At 42.3% G+C, this 18,659-nt stretch overlaps 1 protein-coding gene and 1 long non-coding RNA gene across 2 annotated transcripts in view; one reads left to right on the forward strand and one right to left on the reverse strand.

Annotated features, from left to right (window-relative positions):
- The window catches only part of MAPK1 (mitogen-activated protein kinase 1), a 40,278-nt gene extending 25,767 nt beyond the window's left edge, over window positions 1-14,511 (reverse strand). The window contains exon 1 of the mRNA XM_030500912.1: window positions 14,039-14,511. Within this exon, the coding sequence (XP_030356772.1) occupies window positions 14,039-14,181 (143 nt within the window). The 5' untranslated portion in view covers window positions 14,182-14,511. The remainder of the gene's footprint in view (window positions 1-14,038) is intronic.
- Window positions 14,512-14,940: 429 nt separating this feature from the next.
- Window positions 14,941-18,530, forward strand: LOC115614283. Its single transcript, XR_003993674.1, has 2 exons — window positions 14,941-15,491; window positions 15,834-18,530. It is a non-coding gene; the product is annotated as an uncharacterized LOC115614283 (long non-coding RNA).
- The last annotated feature ends 129 nt before the right edge of the window (window positions 18,531-18,659 follow it).

An 18,659-nucleotide genomic window follows, 5' to 3' on the forward strand; every position in this document is an offset into this window, starting at 1 on the left:
AGATCTCACCAAACCACTGTAGCTGAGCATGCACTGCTGTTACTTCTGCAAAGCCTTGGCTAAGGAGAGCAAACCCAAAGTGCTACCTAGTTGAAACATTAAAAGGGACACCAGATTTATTTCTGTTGTCACACTTTCTGAAACATGAGCTTTTCTGTAACTTAACATAGGAAAGATTATCTCAATTCCCATGAGCAAGCAGCTAATCATACAGCAGCTCAGTACATTTGCTTGTGCGTAATATTTTAAATATGCATAATACAGGTACACAGAGAATCTGTATTACTAAGTTAGTACCATTTCACATGCTGTCACAGCCCTCAAAGCAAATACAACTGAGTGAACTCTGTGACCCTTTAAAAAAAAAAAAAACAACACACGTTTACAATTTGACATGTGCTATAGAAACTGGAAGAGGTACATATTAGCCAGAACTTCATTAGCAGTGAAGAGTCATGTGTTCTCTCATGCACACATGCTACAATCATACACCTCTTTGGCCTATGAAGCCATATAGCAGTATCTATTTCACTATCTAGGAAACACCCTAAACTAACAAACCTGGGTCCTTTATAGGTCAGACTGAACCATTTCCCAAAGCTTTCCCTGTTCTTCATAATCTCCATCCAGCCGCTCCCTGCTATCAACACCAGATTGACCCGCTGCTCTCCAGAAGAATACTGAAGAAATAAACTGCTCATACACAGTGTCCTGTGCAGTGTTTGCAAATGAAACAACAATAAAAAGCGCAAATCCAAACCCTCGATGCATTAACTCACTACAGTTAATGGAACAGCTTAGCACTTGACGCAGGGTTCATCTTGCTTAGCCTTAGCTAGAATTAGAGATCTAATTTTGCGACTAATGATCACCTGTGCTCCCCCTACGGTCCAAATCGGAATGGCTCCACATACACATCCCATCGCCACCCAGCACATCCTAAATTTAGATTACTTGCATTCTGGAACTGGTGTCCCAGTGTGCACAGCCTAACCTAGCTGTCCAGACCGTCAGCTTCTACTAATCTCACAGCAACCTTTTTTCACTGAAGCAGTTAACTGGGACTCCTCCTAAAGGGATGAACCTTCTATTATCTAGGCTTTTTTCCAGAGAAGATAAATATCTGTAAAGTAGGCATAACAGTTCACATACCATCAACTTTTAGAGTGGTAATTCATAGCTTTGAGTTTCTAATCATTGACCACATGTACCCATCACTGCACATAGAACTTTCCCTTTAACAATCTGCATGTTATTCATATTATTACAGTTAATCTAGTTACTGACACTTTAAATATTCAGAAGGAAGGATTTATTCCCACCCCAATGATGTGCAGCTTCACAAGCTTATGCAGTCATTCAGCTGTGCTATTTATCCGTAATGTGATAAATTTAAATATAGATTTTGCAACTGCCCAACTCTAGTATACACATTATTCCTATTTCAAGCTGTGGTTACTATCCTGTGACAACCTGCAATAGCACCATTTTAAGACACCACGTGAAAACCAATACAAGCCCCAGCAGTGCAGTTTATCATTCCTAATATTAAGCATCTTGTAAATGTATAACAAAGTTTTTACCAACCAAATAAAACATCTTGCACAGCTGTACAGAATAAACAAATGAGCATTTATAGCAAAGAAGCTGTGCCACACAGCTTTGAAAGCCAGCATCTTATCCTTCTATGGCTCCGGCACCAACTTCCTTTTTAGAAAGGAATCCAAATGCAATGACCAGGAAGTGCACCACAGCATGAGCAGCCTACAGAAAACAGCACACTGATTGCTCAGATGAACCTCTGACACGCAGCCCCTCTCCCATTAACTCCTTCTCAAGGAAGGAAAGCTTTTCACCAGGCGGATTGGGACATGTGCCAAAGCTTAGCTCCTTCTACCCACAATGGCTGCTGCATGTTCTTCCATCCATTTCTGTTCTTCACATGTTTCATTTTGGAGCAGAACTGGAACATGTGAGAGCATGCTGCAGCTGCTGGGAGGAAAGGAGCCAGCTCCTGGCAATAGTTACAGCCCACAGAGGGCTGTTTCTTCATATAACCATTGAAAAACAACTGCCTACTCTGTCGGCACCCCCCTCCTCAGCACACTCCTCTGCCACACTGCCTGAAGGCTTACCCCACCATGGGATATTCATCCAACACTTCCAGGATTATTCACCTTATGGCTGTTTTACAGGCTGCTCTCAGCATAAGCATACACATAAAAATACACAATGCTACCAGCAAACATCCTAATTACAACTCTAAATAAAAGACCGATTTGAAGTTTAAAAGGGATGTTTTATCAGTAGCTTTGTGTTGCTGTGGAAACAAGATTCCAAGGGCATATCCAGGGATAAGAATCCTTCTGAAATGCTGAATAATTCCGCTTGCAACCAGGAAAGGAAAGGCAAAAATACTTCCCAGCAAACAAGCTGATCTGGGAAGATTTTTAATCTTTTCATTCAGTCTACATTTAGCTCAATCGCGGACATTTCTACAACATGCTGACATTTATCAAGTTACAATACAAATAGCTTCACCTTATTTTTAAGACTGCTGTAAGTAAAATAACACATCACTATGACACAGTAGTAACCAGCAGTACTGTAACAGACTGTTCACTACAGGGTTTGGGGGTGGGGGAAGGCGGTGTTATGTGTGCAGATTTGTGGAGGGGCTGAGAACAGTCGTTCAGGGGCTTTCAGTCTTCAGAACAATTAGCTTTTGATTCAAGGTGATTAAAATACAGGGAGCAGCATTAGTGCATTATTCTTTTACCAAAGAGAAAAGACTGGAAAACGGATAAAAGTAGTCAAAGACAGTTTCAGATTTGAGGACATCCAGTAATGTGCCATTTTTATATCGCTGAATATACTTTTTGTCCCCAACTATAAACACCCACATTTACTAGAAATATTTGTTGCTTTGTTCCATTTATTCATAATATTTTTGAAGATACATAAATATGCTATTCCTTAGACCCTTTTTATTGGCACTAACTTACAGAACCAGCACCTGGTTTTAAAAGGAATAGGTGCCTATCCATATTAAAATGTATTTGCCTTGATTTAACAGACCTCAGTTTAGGAAAAGACAGCTCTACGTATTATCTTCTTGGTCTTTAGGAAAGATGCACTAAGAGCTTATAGTGAAAGAGGCCAAAAAAGCTTGAATTCAAAACTGAGATACTTCAGCGCAAGCTTAGATACAAGAATTGCATGCCAGAAGTTTGAGTGTTTAAGAAATGGTCCTCTCCTCACCATTATGCGATTGTTGAATTCTCTACCACTTGTCAAGTGTGTTGGAAAACTACCTCAAGTTAAAAATTACAGGATGACCTCAGATTTATCTTAAGCCTTGTTTCTGTAGAGGAAAAAAGAAAGAGAATATACACTGCTGTGATATAAGGCTGCCCACAGACCTTGAACCTCGCTGACAATTGCTCCCCATTTTCTTGCATCTCAGGCTACAAAAATGGCAACAGAGGAAGACTGAGCAACCAGAGAACACTAAAATAACCACATAGTCAGTGTGATCCAATTTGCAGTAGTATAAATCTGGCCCTACCTGACATGCATGCTATTGGAAAATCTTTGGTTTGTGTCATTTGGGGTTTTTTAAAGCAGTTTTTCATTTGTCGTCTCATAGATTCTAGTATTAGTGGGTAGATTATTACTTTGGAGCTAAGAAAATATGAATCCCTGTTCCTAAACCTTTCAACATGGCCCCTCTGCAAAGCAACTGTGATACTTTACAAACTCCTCAAGAGTTTATCCATATTCCTAACACCTTTTGTCTCTTGCTCATTACCAAATGATCATTGGTACAGTTTTATTTTTATTATAGAAGATACCTAAACAAACTATTTTTGTTTGTATTTCTTACAAAGTTGATTTTTTTTTTCTTTTCCAAGGGGGGGGGAGGGGGGAGGGAATAAAGAGCACTGATTTAGAAATTATGTCACAAGTCCATAGCAAGGTGCTCAAGTAATCACTGCAGACTTCTCTATCATGCTCTTAGTTAACCTCTGAAGCTTACAGAGTCAAAATGTAACTGCATTACCTTCACCTTTACCACCTACTTTTTCAGTTATCTTTCTCATAACATTCAAAAATCAATCCTAATATTAAAGGTTTCTGCTACAAATACTCCAACTCTTTCCTGCCATAACAAATGTAAATTAGTACTCTTTAGTGATTTTACTCTTTGGTAGTTTCTGATCTACTACAGGTTATTGCCTTTCACACCACAAATTCTTACGGCACTTCTGTAACCTCCTATAGGAAATTTGTTTCCATATATCTACTCAAATAATTCTAATGGGTTAAAAAGGCACAATTTCATTTTTTCAGAATTCAAAAAGTAGAATCTGATGAAACCTTCCAAAGTGTGACAATTTAAAACTATTTACTAAGCACATAATAATGACTTAATAGTTTTAATTCCTTAGATCACTCCTAGTATTTTGAAAACAAATAGCCAGTCATACAAAATGGAGCCTGTTAAATAAATTACTTTCACCAGAAGCTCAGTCAATTCCTAATCCCAGGTGTGGCAGAGCAGATGATTTGTGTTTTGTTAGCACCTACTAAACAGAACTATGAAAAACAGCAATTCTAGAGCTACACCTTAACATTACAAAAATATTAGCTATTTCACGCAAGGGTCTGTATTGTTTGGCTAAAGATGTCATTTAACTTTATGGTGTTTTGATCAATGCATTTTACTTTCTATAGCTTTAGAGGAGAAGCACTGTGACTTCAAATCATCACCTATGACCACTCTGCTTTTTACCACTTCAGTTCAAATTGGTCTTCAGAAAATAGACAACTCTTACATCTTAGTGTTTCATCTACTTCTTGCCTTCCCACTTGTCCTCCCCATTTTAGGGGTTTACAGGTTCTCCACTGCCAGTATTTCCTTTGATAGCATCTATGCCAAATTTAATATTTAGGCAAACTTCACTGTTATATTTAAAGGCCCTTCGGCTATCTGCAAAATAAACCCCTCATTCCAAAGCACCCACTGCTTTCAATAAGATAGAATCATAGAATAAGGTATTATGATATTAAATATCAACGTCTACTCTCAATATAAACTTAAAGACAATTCCTGTGGGAATCTATTTCAGAGTAAAATTATAAGAGCTTAACAACATCTGAGACAACCTAAGGGCTCAGTGAATTAGAAGTGCTTGTGGTTCACTTTCCCTTTTGTGCCTGACAGCCTTGCCCCTTTCTCTTTTTTGGTTGGAGCAGTGGCTTTCTTTGTGCCAGTTCAGAGAAACTCAACACAAGCTCAAAGTCAAAGCAGCTCACAAATAGGAACAGTAAAGAAGTCTTTCCCTGCATATTCCTATTCCCCTCCTGAGTCAGCACTAGCACTCAGAGGGTTTTGTGTCACTCATGTCAACTTAACACCTTTAAATTTCATTTTTTGTGAGGTAACTTTTCAGCTAAATCAGTTTCCAACAGAGCTAACTACAGCTGTGTAAGCACGAGCACAAGAGAGGAGGAAGGAATGACACGATCTGAGGCACAGAGGGAAAGGCTGCCCCTTTCGAAGCAGCACAGCCTGAGATCAGCACAAGTCAGTCATGGAAACCACAGCTTGAGTGCCTAGGCCTAACTATCATGAAAGCTAAACCTCCACACAAGCCGATGAAAAGCCAACTTCCTCCTCCTGTTCTTATGGCTTCTCAAGAGGCAACAAAAAGCCACCAAGACAGTGATGGGAGGTCAGTTACTCCAGAGCCTGAAAAGCATCCAGTAGCAAAGCGGGCATTGTAAATGTGTGTCGGAAACATTTCCCCTTACCTAGAGAGAAGGGACAGCACTACCAGAGAGCTGTGAGTGGTGATGGTATTAACACCCCAATGTGGTTTAGTCTTTTGTCTAATAAGGTTCTAATCTGACTTACATCCCAAATGCTCCTCTTAAAAGCAACTTTAGAAAAAGGAAAAAAAACAAGCTCCAGACAATTACTCTATTTTTCAGTAATCGGCTTATTTTATTGATTCCACGCAATAGAAATCTTCAGAAGAGATAGTTTCACTCCAGCAGAAAAATAAGTAAATGCCTGAACAAACCCATTCATGCATACTTAGAAATGGAGGTTTTCCTAAACCTGCAGGTACATCAGCGCAAAATGAAAACTATCACAAAGCCATTAGAGAAAGCAAGCTCATTGCTACTGTCAGTTCAGTATTCCACTGCAAAAAAAACCAAAAAACCCAAGCCACTAGCACCAAGTGTACATCTCACCACTATCAGAAGTTACTTCCTTTTGGTACCACTTACAAAGCATTTTTTGCATGTTTTTTCCATATTTTAAAAGGACATATTTAGCCCCTCAACATACTGACAGGTCTGTGTTTTGTTCAGACAGGGTGTCAGCATTAAGACATGTTGGCTACTGTAACCAAAAGGCAGATACTTCACAATTATGAAACACACTGAAAAATCCAATGTAAAAGCCTGAATGTCATTTGGGGTACTTTGCACCATCCAAATCCCAAGGAAATTGGGTAAATTCCAGACTGAAGCAGTTTGGAGTATTGATTTGCGGTGCTCAAATGACTTCAAGTGTTACTCAGGACACATCAGCAATATTTGGTGGAACAAACTGCCTGCCCTCCAGACAAGTGAGGAGTAAGGTATTGCAGTGACAGCTGCTGATTTTAAGAAAAACTGAAAAATGAAGTAATTGCATATTATAAACCATAAGCCTAATTGCAAGTACTTAAAACATACCCACACTACAGCCAAATTACTTTCTACCCTGTAACAAAAACTCTCATTTGCATTCTAATCACCAGAGTATTTCAGTATTTTATGAAAATTCTCTTATAATACAAAAGAACAACTTCCAAGAGAAGAGATTTTCCCTTAATAGAACTTAGGTTATTGTGATTTTAGGTACTGCTAAACAAGACAATAAAAACATGTGCACAACTCCACTAAACACTGGACTGTCATGAAGATTCTACACAAATCTAATACAACAATATTTCTATAAAAGCCTTTCTACAAGCCATATATATATATTCACACATATATATACACATATATCTACACACACCCACACCCCCCTCAGTATTTCATCCACCAGTGAGAGGCAGCCAGGCCCGGGGGGAGCACACAGCAACCTTTTGGCAGCCCTTCAGTCCGTGTGCCAGGGCACCAGACACCTCCTAGGTGGATACTAGGACACATCCCTTCTGCCAGGGACACAAGGCTGCTCCTGGGCCAGTGCTCACCCAGCAGAAAGGGGTGGCAACAGGAACATTCTCTGAAACGGAAACCAACCTACTGCATGCCAACAGAGATGAGAAACCTCATCTTGCCCAAGCATCTACCAGTAGCTCTTCAAATGACCCCATCTGAATAAGTGACATTTATTACTACGTGGACCTCATTAATCTGCCCGGTCAAAGCTGACAAGGAAGTAATGCATGTTTGGCTTTTAATGTGCCCTACAAAAAGAGGAGTTTGAGAATAACTTCTTTATATGCCCAAAAGTTGTGATAAAGCAAAGGAAAATAAGCTCCCTTCTGAAAAGGAAACTGATTCACAAGCAAACAACTGTCTTTAATAGCTGACCTAGCAATTAATAGAATCTAGGTTTCACACAGATAAAACCACCTGAAACACGCTACTGTTTGCTGCATTTCACATACACTATTAATTTATCTTACAACATGGTCAATAGAAGTCAATATAGTCAACAGTCAATATAGAAGTTATATTCTAAAATATGTTTATGGCTCCATATGCTTCATTTGAGTGATTTGGAAATCAAAACCAAATACAACTGAAATCACTCAATAAAATCTTGTAGGGTTTGGGGTCTTTATCAGACATTATTTGAAAAGTTCCTAAAATGCCTCACTAAGTACAAGTATTTTCTGGATTACCAGAACAAGGTTCAGTTTCATCCATGAGCAGCACCTGCTCACAGGGATGAAGGCTCACCAGGGACTGGGCTGCATTATTGAGCATGCAGCCAGCAGGTCAAGGAAAGCAATGAAAGTTGTGATGCTACATCTGGAATACTCTCTCCAAGTACTGGAGCATGTCCAGCACAAAACCGTTAGGATGCATACAGGGCTGAAGGTCATGACGTAAAAGAGAAAAAAAATGGAGGAAACTGGGTTTGTATAGGCTGGGGGTGTGGAAAACATTTAATTGCTCTTTTAAGTTACATAAAGGGGGATTAGAGAGAAAACTGAACCAGACTCAGAGGTAAAAAGTACGAAGGACAAGAGATGATGGTCACAAGCTGCAGCAAGGGAAACTCTCATGTTTGTAAAGGCAGAAGTGTCACTGGGCAACTGGTTTACCACTAGAACCAGAAGCTGCCCAGAGATGTTGTGGAATCTCCATCCCTGGAGATTTTGGAAACACTGAGTGGACAAGTTGAGCAACTTGATCTAATTTTGACATCAGCCCTGCTTTGAGTAGGAGGCTGGACTACATGACCTCAGGAAGTCACTTCCAATGACATTATGCTGAGAAATATTCCACAGCAAGATGTCATAAAATATTTTTATTAAATATCAAATTGATCAGTTCATTTCTGAAAGCTATGACAAAGCATTGACATAAAAAACATTAAAAAAATTACAATGTTGGCAAAGTATTAGTTGTTCTCAACTCCAGTTGAGCTGTACATGTACTCAGTTGGTAACTATTAACTGTTTTGTGGGCTGCAGCTCCCCCCCCCCAAACAAGGAGCTCACTGAACTAACAGAGCCTGGTGTCCTACAAATACACATTTCTGGTCTCAAGAGTACCAATAAATCCATCCATGAAACTGGGGCATCTGTGATGTCTCTTGGGGGGAGTCTGACTTCTATGTGACCTGCTGATGCAGCCTCTTCCTCAGTGGAGCAGCACATAGGATCTCTTCACTCTAGCAAAATACCTATTTTTAAGAAACCTGCAGAAACTTTACACCTTTAAGATTTTACCACCTGTCAAATTTGATGGAAGGCAGGCAACAGGTTCAAGAATTATATGTAGGGGTACAAGTGACAGACTGATGTGACCACATACAGACGCTGTGTTCACATAAGCCTTATTTCCTTAATAGATTGTGCTTAAAAAAAAAAAAAAGCAAAAACAAAAACAAAAAACAAAAAAACCAACCATGAATCATCTCTGTTTCCGTGGGCTGGGCCATGCAACGTTAATAAAATGTGTATTTATTTACAAAATGCAAGTGTCCCTGAGCTGCACTCCTCAACTGTTAAGCCAGGATCCCATTACTTTGGGCAGACAGGAAAAGTTGCAACCTCTCATCTTCCATAACTCTTAAGGATAGCTCAGATATGAGCCGAGCACAAGCAGCTGCCATCCCATGCCCAATGCTGCTGCACAGCCTGCAGACCGTCTGCCGCATCACCAGGGACAGAGAGCAGGAAAAGCAGCTCTAATAGCTCCTTTCGTGTTTCCATGTCAGGTTAAGCAAGTGCTAGAAGTTTGAGTGACTGAAGGGAAACACTGACCCCAGCCTTCTCCCCAGAGGGAAGAAGCCGATAACCAGCCACCAATTACAGTCCCTAATTCTCCACCCTGCTCCTTGCACTGAGGAGGATGCATTAGGGTTGGCTAACTCCCTGCTCCCCTTATCACACATACCAGAACATGTTAATTACCACATATTGACACCCATAAATCACCCGTGTTCCCTAAAAACGCACACAAACAGGGACATGAATCTCTAGACTTGCTCTGTCATTAAAGGGTGCTCTCTCTGGATCAATGCAATAGTTAACAGAAAATGTCATACAGACTGTTTCTGATCCTTGCCACTCAGCAGTTCTCCAGATCACAGCCTGACCCTCACAGAGGGATGGCAAACATTACCTTTTCATGTAACACTGGTCAGTCTCAAAAGGAAATATTACACAACCATCAAACCCACCACGTTTTTTATTTTCAGCTATATATACCTATACCTTGCAGATCATTTTGTTCCTGATTTTTTTTCCTGAGTGTCCTTATATATTTACTCCCATTTAATTTTAAACTACCCATCTTCCAAAAGCAGGGCTCTTCCATGTACGACAGTAGAAAGGAGCAGGACTTCGAGAAAACTACTGCCAAATGTTTGAAATATTCTTTTCAGTATTACTTAACATGCATCTATTGGCAACCTTAACTTCTAATATCATTCTTCTATAGCACCTCAGTAACACAAAGATGTCTTTGTAACAACACTGTCAAATTGAGGCCAAGAAATTCAAGATTTGAGCTTCAAGATTGTTTTCTCCCAACTGCATTCATCTTCATTATTTATATGCAGTTATTTGCAGCAGTGATAATACTTCACATTCACATGAGACTGATGACAAAAGGGCTTCCAAAAACTAGAACATACAACAGAACATCCCTATCACATTCCCATTCACCATTTCTTTCCAAAAGATGATGTCTAATTATCATTCTTGCCAAATTACCACTGACCACTGGATGAAGAATAATTCACACTGGAAATTTAAAGGCCAACACTATCATGTTGTTATCACTGTTTCAGTGTGTTTAAAGTATGGCCTGTTGACAGGTTGTCTTCTCCCCCTCAGAAAAACCACAATTTGGGGAGGATGAGACAATATCAAGAACCTTTCACATTTTACTGTGTCAGAAAGGTAGTCCTGAAATTTTCAGACCTGGTCTGAAAGTCATTCCCAGCTGACTCTGAGGTTGACAATCCCCTATTGCAGAAAGAAAGGGAAAGTCACATGCAGAACTTCACACCAAAACCCTTCAAAACAATTCTGAGCAAAAGAGAAGGTAAAAGGAAAAAAAAAAATAAACACAACATTTGCATATATTTAGGTAAATTAATTCAGAGTGGCAAACATGACTAAATAATTGCTCAAAGAATGTCCTGCAGTCCTGCAAAATCCTCAGCAGGATTTTGGCTAAAACTTTGCACTGTGGTCATCCCTTAGTTTCACATGCAGAAATACTGAAAACAAAAAACAGGATAGAAATGGACACTGACATAGGTGTCCAGTTACTAACCACTTCAGCCCCAGCAACAAAATTTCCATGCAGGATGCAAGCCTGTACCAAAGATGAACACTTTTGGCAGAGTTTAACTGGATGACATTAAGATGGGGGTTTGCCTGATAATACATCTTCTCTGCTTACAAAGCTCAGAAAGTGTAACCACAACACAGCAGTAAATACACTGCTCTGTTCAGTTTATTTTTACTCAAAACCTGATTATGTTAAAAATGACTGCATTAGGGAAAAAGAGTTAAATGCCTTCAAGGGTTTTCAGATCCAGATGAGAGAACATTCGCGTACAGTCTATTCAGTCAACATCTTCCTCTATTTCCTGTGCTGTTGTTTTATGTTGTGATCAATATTTCTCAAACATTATTCTCCCTGCTGCAAAATCAAAATGGAAGACTGACTGTAACAGCACTATCCTAAGAATACTTCATTTGTCCTTCTATTAATTTAATTAAAAGAACTGTACAGTTTTCAACTCCCAAATCCAGTAATCCAGAAACATAAAAATTAGGAAAAAACAAGGAAAGAGTGAAGGCTTTTAAGAGTTAAATCACTTGTTTTCTGTGGCACAATGCACTGGTAAATAACTAGCATCTCCTGAGTCGTACACACTAGTTATGGGTCAAAACCAAAACCATCAAAGCCTGCTCTGCGTTCTCTCATTAAAGTGTACAAATTCAGATGGATTTTGCAGTTGCAGGAAACATCTCCATCTGCACACTCATAGCTTGCCCTCTACCCTGCCCCCCAGGGGAGAAGCTTCTTCAGATCCTCACTGCATTAGCAATCAAAGCAAGGAAAAAAAACATACTGTGCACTAAACTGCATAACCTATATGTCTGTTGATTGGCAAGTAATCTTATTTAATCATAGGAGCTTGCATGTTAGGCACTACAATACATTACAGTTGCTATGGCATTTAACTACAAGTGCATCCAACACCTCCCTTATCAAGTACACAATATAAACTGAGACTTTGTTCCCTGTCATTTCACACCCAAGACAGAAGAGCAACAACTAAGAGCACAACATACTGAATTCAGTATTTCATATTAATAATTTTAGAATAGAAAACACAGGAGCCAAGTGCATATTTCAAGTGAACTGGATATTTTTGAATTTTTGGTTAGTAATTTTGTACAGCATTCACAGCAGACACAATGTGCTAGAATAAGTTTTTAAATAAAATATAACCTTATATAGTTTTGGAGGGGAAACCGTTTCAGTACAGAACTTAACAACATACCATTTGGAGGGGCAGAAAGTGGTCCCGTTTCCCCTGTATCTGCTCACTGGCATAGTGATGCCAAAAAAGGGCATTGACTGCCACCCTACTGCTGCTTGTAATCTCCGATCTGTGCTGAAATATTTTTACCACGTTGTATGTTAAACACACTTTTAACAATTCCTTGATATGAACAGGACTACACACAGCACACAGCTTGGAAGTACTATTCCCAAGCACCTTCAGACTACAAGTGTAAACCAGTGCAGTTCGCACCGACATTATCTTGCTCTGGCTCAGGTGATAAAGTACACCGTAATAAAATACAGCCTGTACCATAAGCTACAGTTTTACACTGGATATATTGATGTAATTTCTAACATTAGACCAATAACAAGGATATTTTTTCCCCATAAACACAATTTCTGATTTAAATTTTGAAGGTTCTTCCTACAGCAAAAAAGTGAAGGCCACAACTCCAAACTTTGTAAGAGAGGCTCATCTCCCTGTTAAGTTCAGGCCTAGAGGAAAGCTTCCACCCTGAAATACAAGATGACTTCATCTTACAGGCCAGAACAATTCAATGACTATATGCAAAAACCTATAGCTATAAAAATCTGTAACACAGCTGAAGGCTGTGAAGAGCCTTCCCTGAGAAACGCACTAGTTCACAGAAGATCAAGCATCAGAGAAAGTAATGCTGATAAAGCTTTTACAAAGTCAGACTCATTTAGTACCTCTGGTCAAAAAACATGCCAAAGAAAGGGAGACAGGATTGGAAGGAAGTTGACAAAATGGTAACAAAAAAGTTTTTCATCTGCATCCCTTAAATTATTTCAGAAGTTGGGGTTTTTTTTACCTGTCTTACTAATATAAGAGAGAATATGAAATCCTAAGCACGCTGACCGGGCATGTCAGATTTATAACCCAGTCACCAGATACAGCATCGCACGGCATCAGCCCAACTAATTTAGATTGCTAAAAACAAAAACCCCATCTCGCCCTCTTAATCCTGTTAGCTCACGTTTTCAGTATTTTGCAGTTCATTCACCTCGCTCTTTAAGCTTGATACCGACCAAAGCAAACACACGCTATCGCTTTTTAGTGAGACTCGGTACAAGCCTTCACGATACAAAACAACCCCGCGCTGGAGCGGCGGAAGGGAACTTTCACCTGTATACTCGTTAATTCAGACGCTACCCTGGCAGCCTGTGCCGCACAGGCAGCACGTCCTAGGGAAAACCAGGCAGGGGCAGCGACTCGTCTGCACAGATTCACTTTTTTTACCAACCCTGACCTCAGGGACGGGCAGCCAGGTGAGCACAAAGGGAATGCGGAGCTGCTAGCAGGGTTTTACGACCTTTTCCCCTTTTTGAACGCCTGCAATCACGCTAAAGACGGAGAAAATTAAGAGAGCAACCTACTCTGGAGGCAGGGGCGAGAAACAGTCAAGAAAATAAAGGCACGACTTAAAGGAAACGAGTCGTTCAGCTGCACCCATGGATGGAGGAATTGGGGGGGGGCACCGAGGGAGGGGAAAGGTGATGCCGAGAGACATCCTCAGGAGCACGGAGGGAAAAGCAGAGCCGGGCAGAGATGCTTGAGCCCCGGCTTCCCCTCCCCCGAGGGCAAGGCAGGGGCCTCCCCCCCCTGCAAGGGCGGGCCGGAGCCGGGGGCCGGGCCCCGGGGAGGCTGCGGCCAGGCCGGGCGGCGGAGAGGGAAAGGAAGGAGGGAGTTGTTCAGGGCAGGGGCGCTGCCCCAGCTGGGCTCAGAGCCGGCACTCACCACACCATGCCGTAAGCCCCCTCGCCGATGTAGGAGAGGTTGGTGTAGCGGGGCCCCACGTCGAACGCTTGGCCCCGCACCATCTCCGGGCCCCCAGCGCTGGCAGAGCCGCCCGCAGCCCCGGCCCCCGACACCGCCGCCATGTTGTCCGTGCCGGGAACCGCGGTGACTGCGTGCGGGGGGGGGGGGGGGGGGGGGCGGAGGCGGGGGGAGGAGGAAGGAGGGGGACGAGGAGAAGGATGCGGGAAGGAGAAGAGGCGCCGCCCGCTCCGCCCGCTCCGCCGCGCTCCGCAGCACCCGCCGCTGCCGCCGGCTCCGAGGCCCCGTCAGCGCCGTCACCGCCGCGGCCGCTCTGAGGAGACACTGCCGGCCGCGCGCGCGCGCATCGGCCCGGGCCGGGGGGGGGGAGGGGAGGGGAGGAGAGGGGAGGAGGGGGCGGGGGCTCGCGCGGAGGGAGCGGCGGGGCGGGGCCCGGGGAGAGGGGGCGGGACCTGAGGGAGGGGGCGGGGCCGGGCACTGCGGTAACCGCAGCCGCTGGGGAGGGGGCGCGGCGCGCTGGTCACGTGGTGGGCGCGCCGGCTCTGCGGGCGCGCGGCCGTCCGGCGCCATTAGACGCGTCAGGTGACGGCGGGGCCGTGGCGGGAAATGGAGCCGGGTCCCGCGCGCGGCTCCGGGGCCGAGCGGGGGTCGAGAGGAGGCCGCGGGAGCGAGCCCGGGGCCCCGCCGCGCCCGGCCCCGTGTGCGCGGTGACCGCCCGTGGGGCGCCGGCAGCAGGAGGAAGGGCCGCGGCCGTGCTCGGGCGCTGGCCCCGGCCGCGGGAGCGCCGCGCTGCGCCGCCCGGTGTCACGGGCACAAGGTTATTGTGCGTGAAAGCGGAGTTACCGTAACAGGGGCAAGTTTATTTCTGACATTTCCCGACTTCAGCGCGTAGGTTTGCAATATCTTATTTAGCATATTGGTTTTATATGGAATTACATCTTCCTGGTAGTTGTTTCCCATGTAAATAACTGAAGGCTTTCACTGGGAGGTGAAGCTGTAGTTGATGGTTTGTATCATGCCGTGGTCGCTGCCTGCAGCAGCATCTACCTTCACTATCTTTAGTGTGTTTCTGCAAGGCTCCTTTCCTAAAACAGCTTTTGCTTGATCTGGAAGTTTGCAAAAGTTAGGCACGAGCACCTTAACTCCACTTGTGAGGTTTTTTCCTGCGGTGCTCTAATGATCTTGACAAATACATTAACCTCTGGTCTGAAATCCTACTGCTACTCCCTTTAACTGCTATGGCCGCAGCTGCTTGAGATATGCTGCATCTTCTGTTCCTTCCAGAATTCATTCAAATATGTGCCTTCATACATCTTAGCATGTCAATGTCTCCTCATTCATAGCCACCCCAGTCCGTCAGAAGGCCCCACTGTGGAGTGATCCATTATCCCTTGACAATAAAGCTTTTTTTCTTGTAAGTAGCCAGTAACTTCACATGCCTGTGTAACAGTGCTCAGCCAGAAGCTGTTACATGACAAGCCAGTTGTTCTTGGGTTCACACTGGTTGTACTTTGCTCTCTTCTGTCTTTCAACATTTCTCTCTCAGGTCTCTCTCTACTGACATTTTTACTATTGACATCTCTGCTGGCAATCCTGTTGCTTCATGTTGGTCTTTGCCTTGAAGGTGTCCCTGCCTTTAAGTGTGCTGTCTTCTCCCAGTTGCCAGAGGGTTGTTTCTGGCACCCCACCTTCTGTCACTACTTGCTGCAAGTAGCAGCTTATTTGCCATTGACTGAACAATCACAATTTTCCATAGCTATTTCCAGATGCTTGCTGTACAGTCTCTTGATTACACCTTACTGACATCCCCCCAAGCACCAGGCTTGCTGTTTGATCAGAAGTCAAGAGGGAAGAGTTACTGGTTCCAGTTGCACAGCCGGTTAGCCAGACTGCAGCCCGAGGACTCCTTTGAGGCAGAGCTACCCTGCAGGGTCAGAGCTTCAGATGCAGCTCCTGCCTAGTCTGATGGAGTGAAAGCTGTCAAGGATGACCAACAGCCTAATAAACTCCTCTTTGTATTTAACAGACATCCAACTACGTGTTTGAGTGGGATAATGCTTGTGATGTATTTATTTTCACTTGTATATAGTGCTTTCCTTTCCATGATGTGTTCTTGAGCACTTCAGAAACACAGCGTTATTTTTCTCAGACATTTTAGAGAGCAATAAATGTGAATAAACATTTTAAATTTTCTGAAACCAAGTAAAATATTATTTAAAAGGTTCTCTCAACTCTAAAAATGAAGTGATGCTTATAGTTCTGATTGCATACATAAATAAATCTGTCATCAGCAAATGCAAAACAAATTATTATAGAGAATCTGGTTTAAACACAACCTGTCATAGCAAATCTAATTACAAACTGGTGTGTACCTAGGTTATTTTCTACCTTCACCAGCACGTATCTGATCAAGAAGGAAACCAACCGGGCAGACCAGGAAATTGTGGAAGGCCTGTGAGCTCCTTTGAGTGCTGTGTTCAAATACATGTCTAACCCAATTAAACCCAAATAAGTGGTCAAAAGGCTTTGGCATGCTTTGCCAACAGCTTGCTTCTGTGACACAACTTAGGGTATCTATTTCAGTGAAGCAGTGCAGTTACTGAGATAGACAGACACGTTATCAGTTGCTTTTCAACCTATTTAAATACATTGCCATTACCTGCACTTAATGTTGGGTCTTTTGCCTTAACAAGGTGACATTAAAGCCTCAAGTCTGGAAAGAACATAAACGTGTTTTAAGAAAATTATTAGTTCTGTGATCAAAATAAAGGGTTATTATGTTGGGGAGAAGAGGTGATACTTGCTAAAAACATGACAGCAGATAATGAAAAGCAGGAGGAAAAATACCCCTTTGTTTCAAACTGCTAGGAAGAGTTTGGACAAACACAGTATCTTCAGTTTGAAAGCTATATTAGGAAACAGCTAAGCCATACAATCGGTCAGTTTAAATATGCCATGGTTTGGACTATATCCATCTTCATATCAAGTTCAGGAGTCACGTGGATGAGTTCATCCTACAGTCGTGGACTAGAAATTCTCTGTGCTGTTACACATACCTACTTTAACTGTTAAATTTGGGTTCTCTAAATAGATCTCTTAAAAAACGAATGTTGTACTACAAAAGGCCGTACAAGCCCTGGAAACAGCATTACCAGGTTTAGGCACAGGACACACACTGCACAGCTGCCCTACGTTGCCCCTCTTGACTGGGGGTGGGAAGGATTGCAAGTCTTTGTGCTGATTTAAAACTAAAGCTACATCTGCCAAAATCATCGTCATTATATTAGCTGCATTATTTGTGTGGGGACACTGAAGATGTAGCTTTCATGGTAGCTGCTGTAGGAGTATGGCATTTGCTTTCAGAGTACCTCAGCATGACCCTGAGCCTCCCCATCATCCCAACAAAATACAGGCATTAAGGATATAAAACAATTTTCCCAGCATTATTTAAGAAGACCTCAAGCCTCTGTGCGGGGGTGACAAGGGAGAGAAATAAGACATGTAAGATGTTTTATAAAGATATATTTTAACTTCTAAGGCACTCAGGAACCATGGTGATGAATCTGACACAAACTTAAATTGCTTAGATATGAGCTCTGATCCACCGGGAACTATCCTGACATTCATAAAGAGCATCAGATGCTGATAACTTCTAGTCAGTACCTACCTGGGCTTGATTTAACTGGTGACATACAGCTGAAATCCCTTGAGACTGATTTTCATTTACATGACAAGCACTGCTTTGACAGTGTAAAGTGACCTCAAGGAGAATGAAGATCTCGCTGTAATCTTACGCAATTGGGAAGTTAAAAACAGTCTCTCACCCAAATTGCTGGGCAACTGATGGCAAAACAAATTCACTTTTCCCCTCCAGCACTTCCTTTTTTCCCCATTCAGCATTCTGGCTGATTTTGCAGGAAGCTTATGGTGGCTTATACACCATAGAGTTAAAACTAGTAAACAGATTGCTGTTTGCTTTGTGCATGCCAAAGGGAGCACGAAAGATTATTAGTTGCAGAACTCTACTGTCAGTAACAACCTTGATCTTGCACTGGGTATCATTCTGTCACTGTCAGAATCTGTCACTGTTGTAGGAAATGTCTTGTATTATCTATCATATTCTTGTTAGATGTGCTGTTCACAAATAGAGTTTGTAATTTCAAGTTGTAATTTCAAGTAATTTTTACGTTCCTTAGTTTTGTACAAGTAGTTTACAATTATACTCGAAGTATTTTAAAAGGGATCCATTTTATAGCAATCTGAAAAGCTTACAATTGTAACAATTTTAATTAATATACTGACATTTTGTTGCTGTCTATATAAAAGTTGCTTTTATTTTTCAGCTGCAGTAGCAGCAGTATCAAGGCACTGTCCTGCACTTCAGTAATGGAAATTTCCCAGCCTCAAAGCACACTCTGTCTTAGTCAGCTGCAATAAAACTGAGTGATTTCAATATTGTTGTGCGCTTTACTTGTCCTCGGTTATCTGGAGCTTGTATCTTCTGAAAACCAGCTACTCCTCATGAGCTTGCATCATCCTGCCCAAGAGTTAAAATTCAGTCAACAAGCTGTGGATAAGAGAA

Source organism: Strigops habroptila, chromosome 11 (assembly GCF_004027225.2).
Source record: "Strigops habroptila isolate Jane chromosome 11, bStrHab1.2.pri, whole genome shotgun sequence".
Classification (NCBI taxonomy): domain Eukaryota; kingdom Metazoa; phylum Chordata; class Aves; order Psittaciformes; family Psittacidae; genus Strigops; species Strigops habroptila.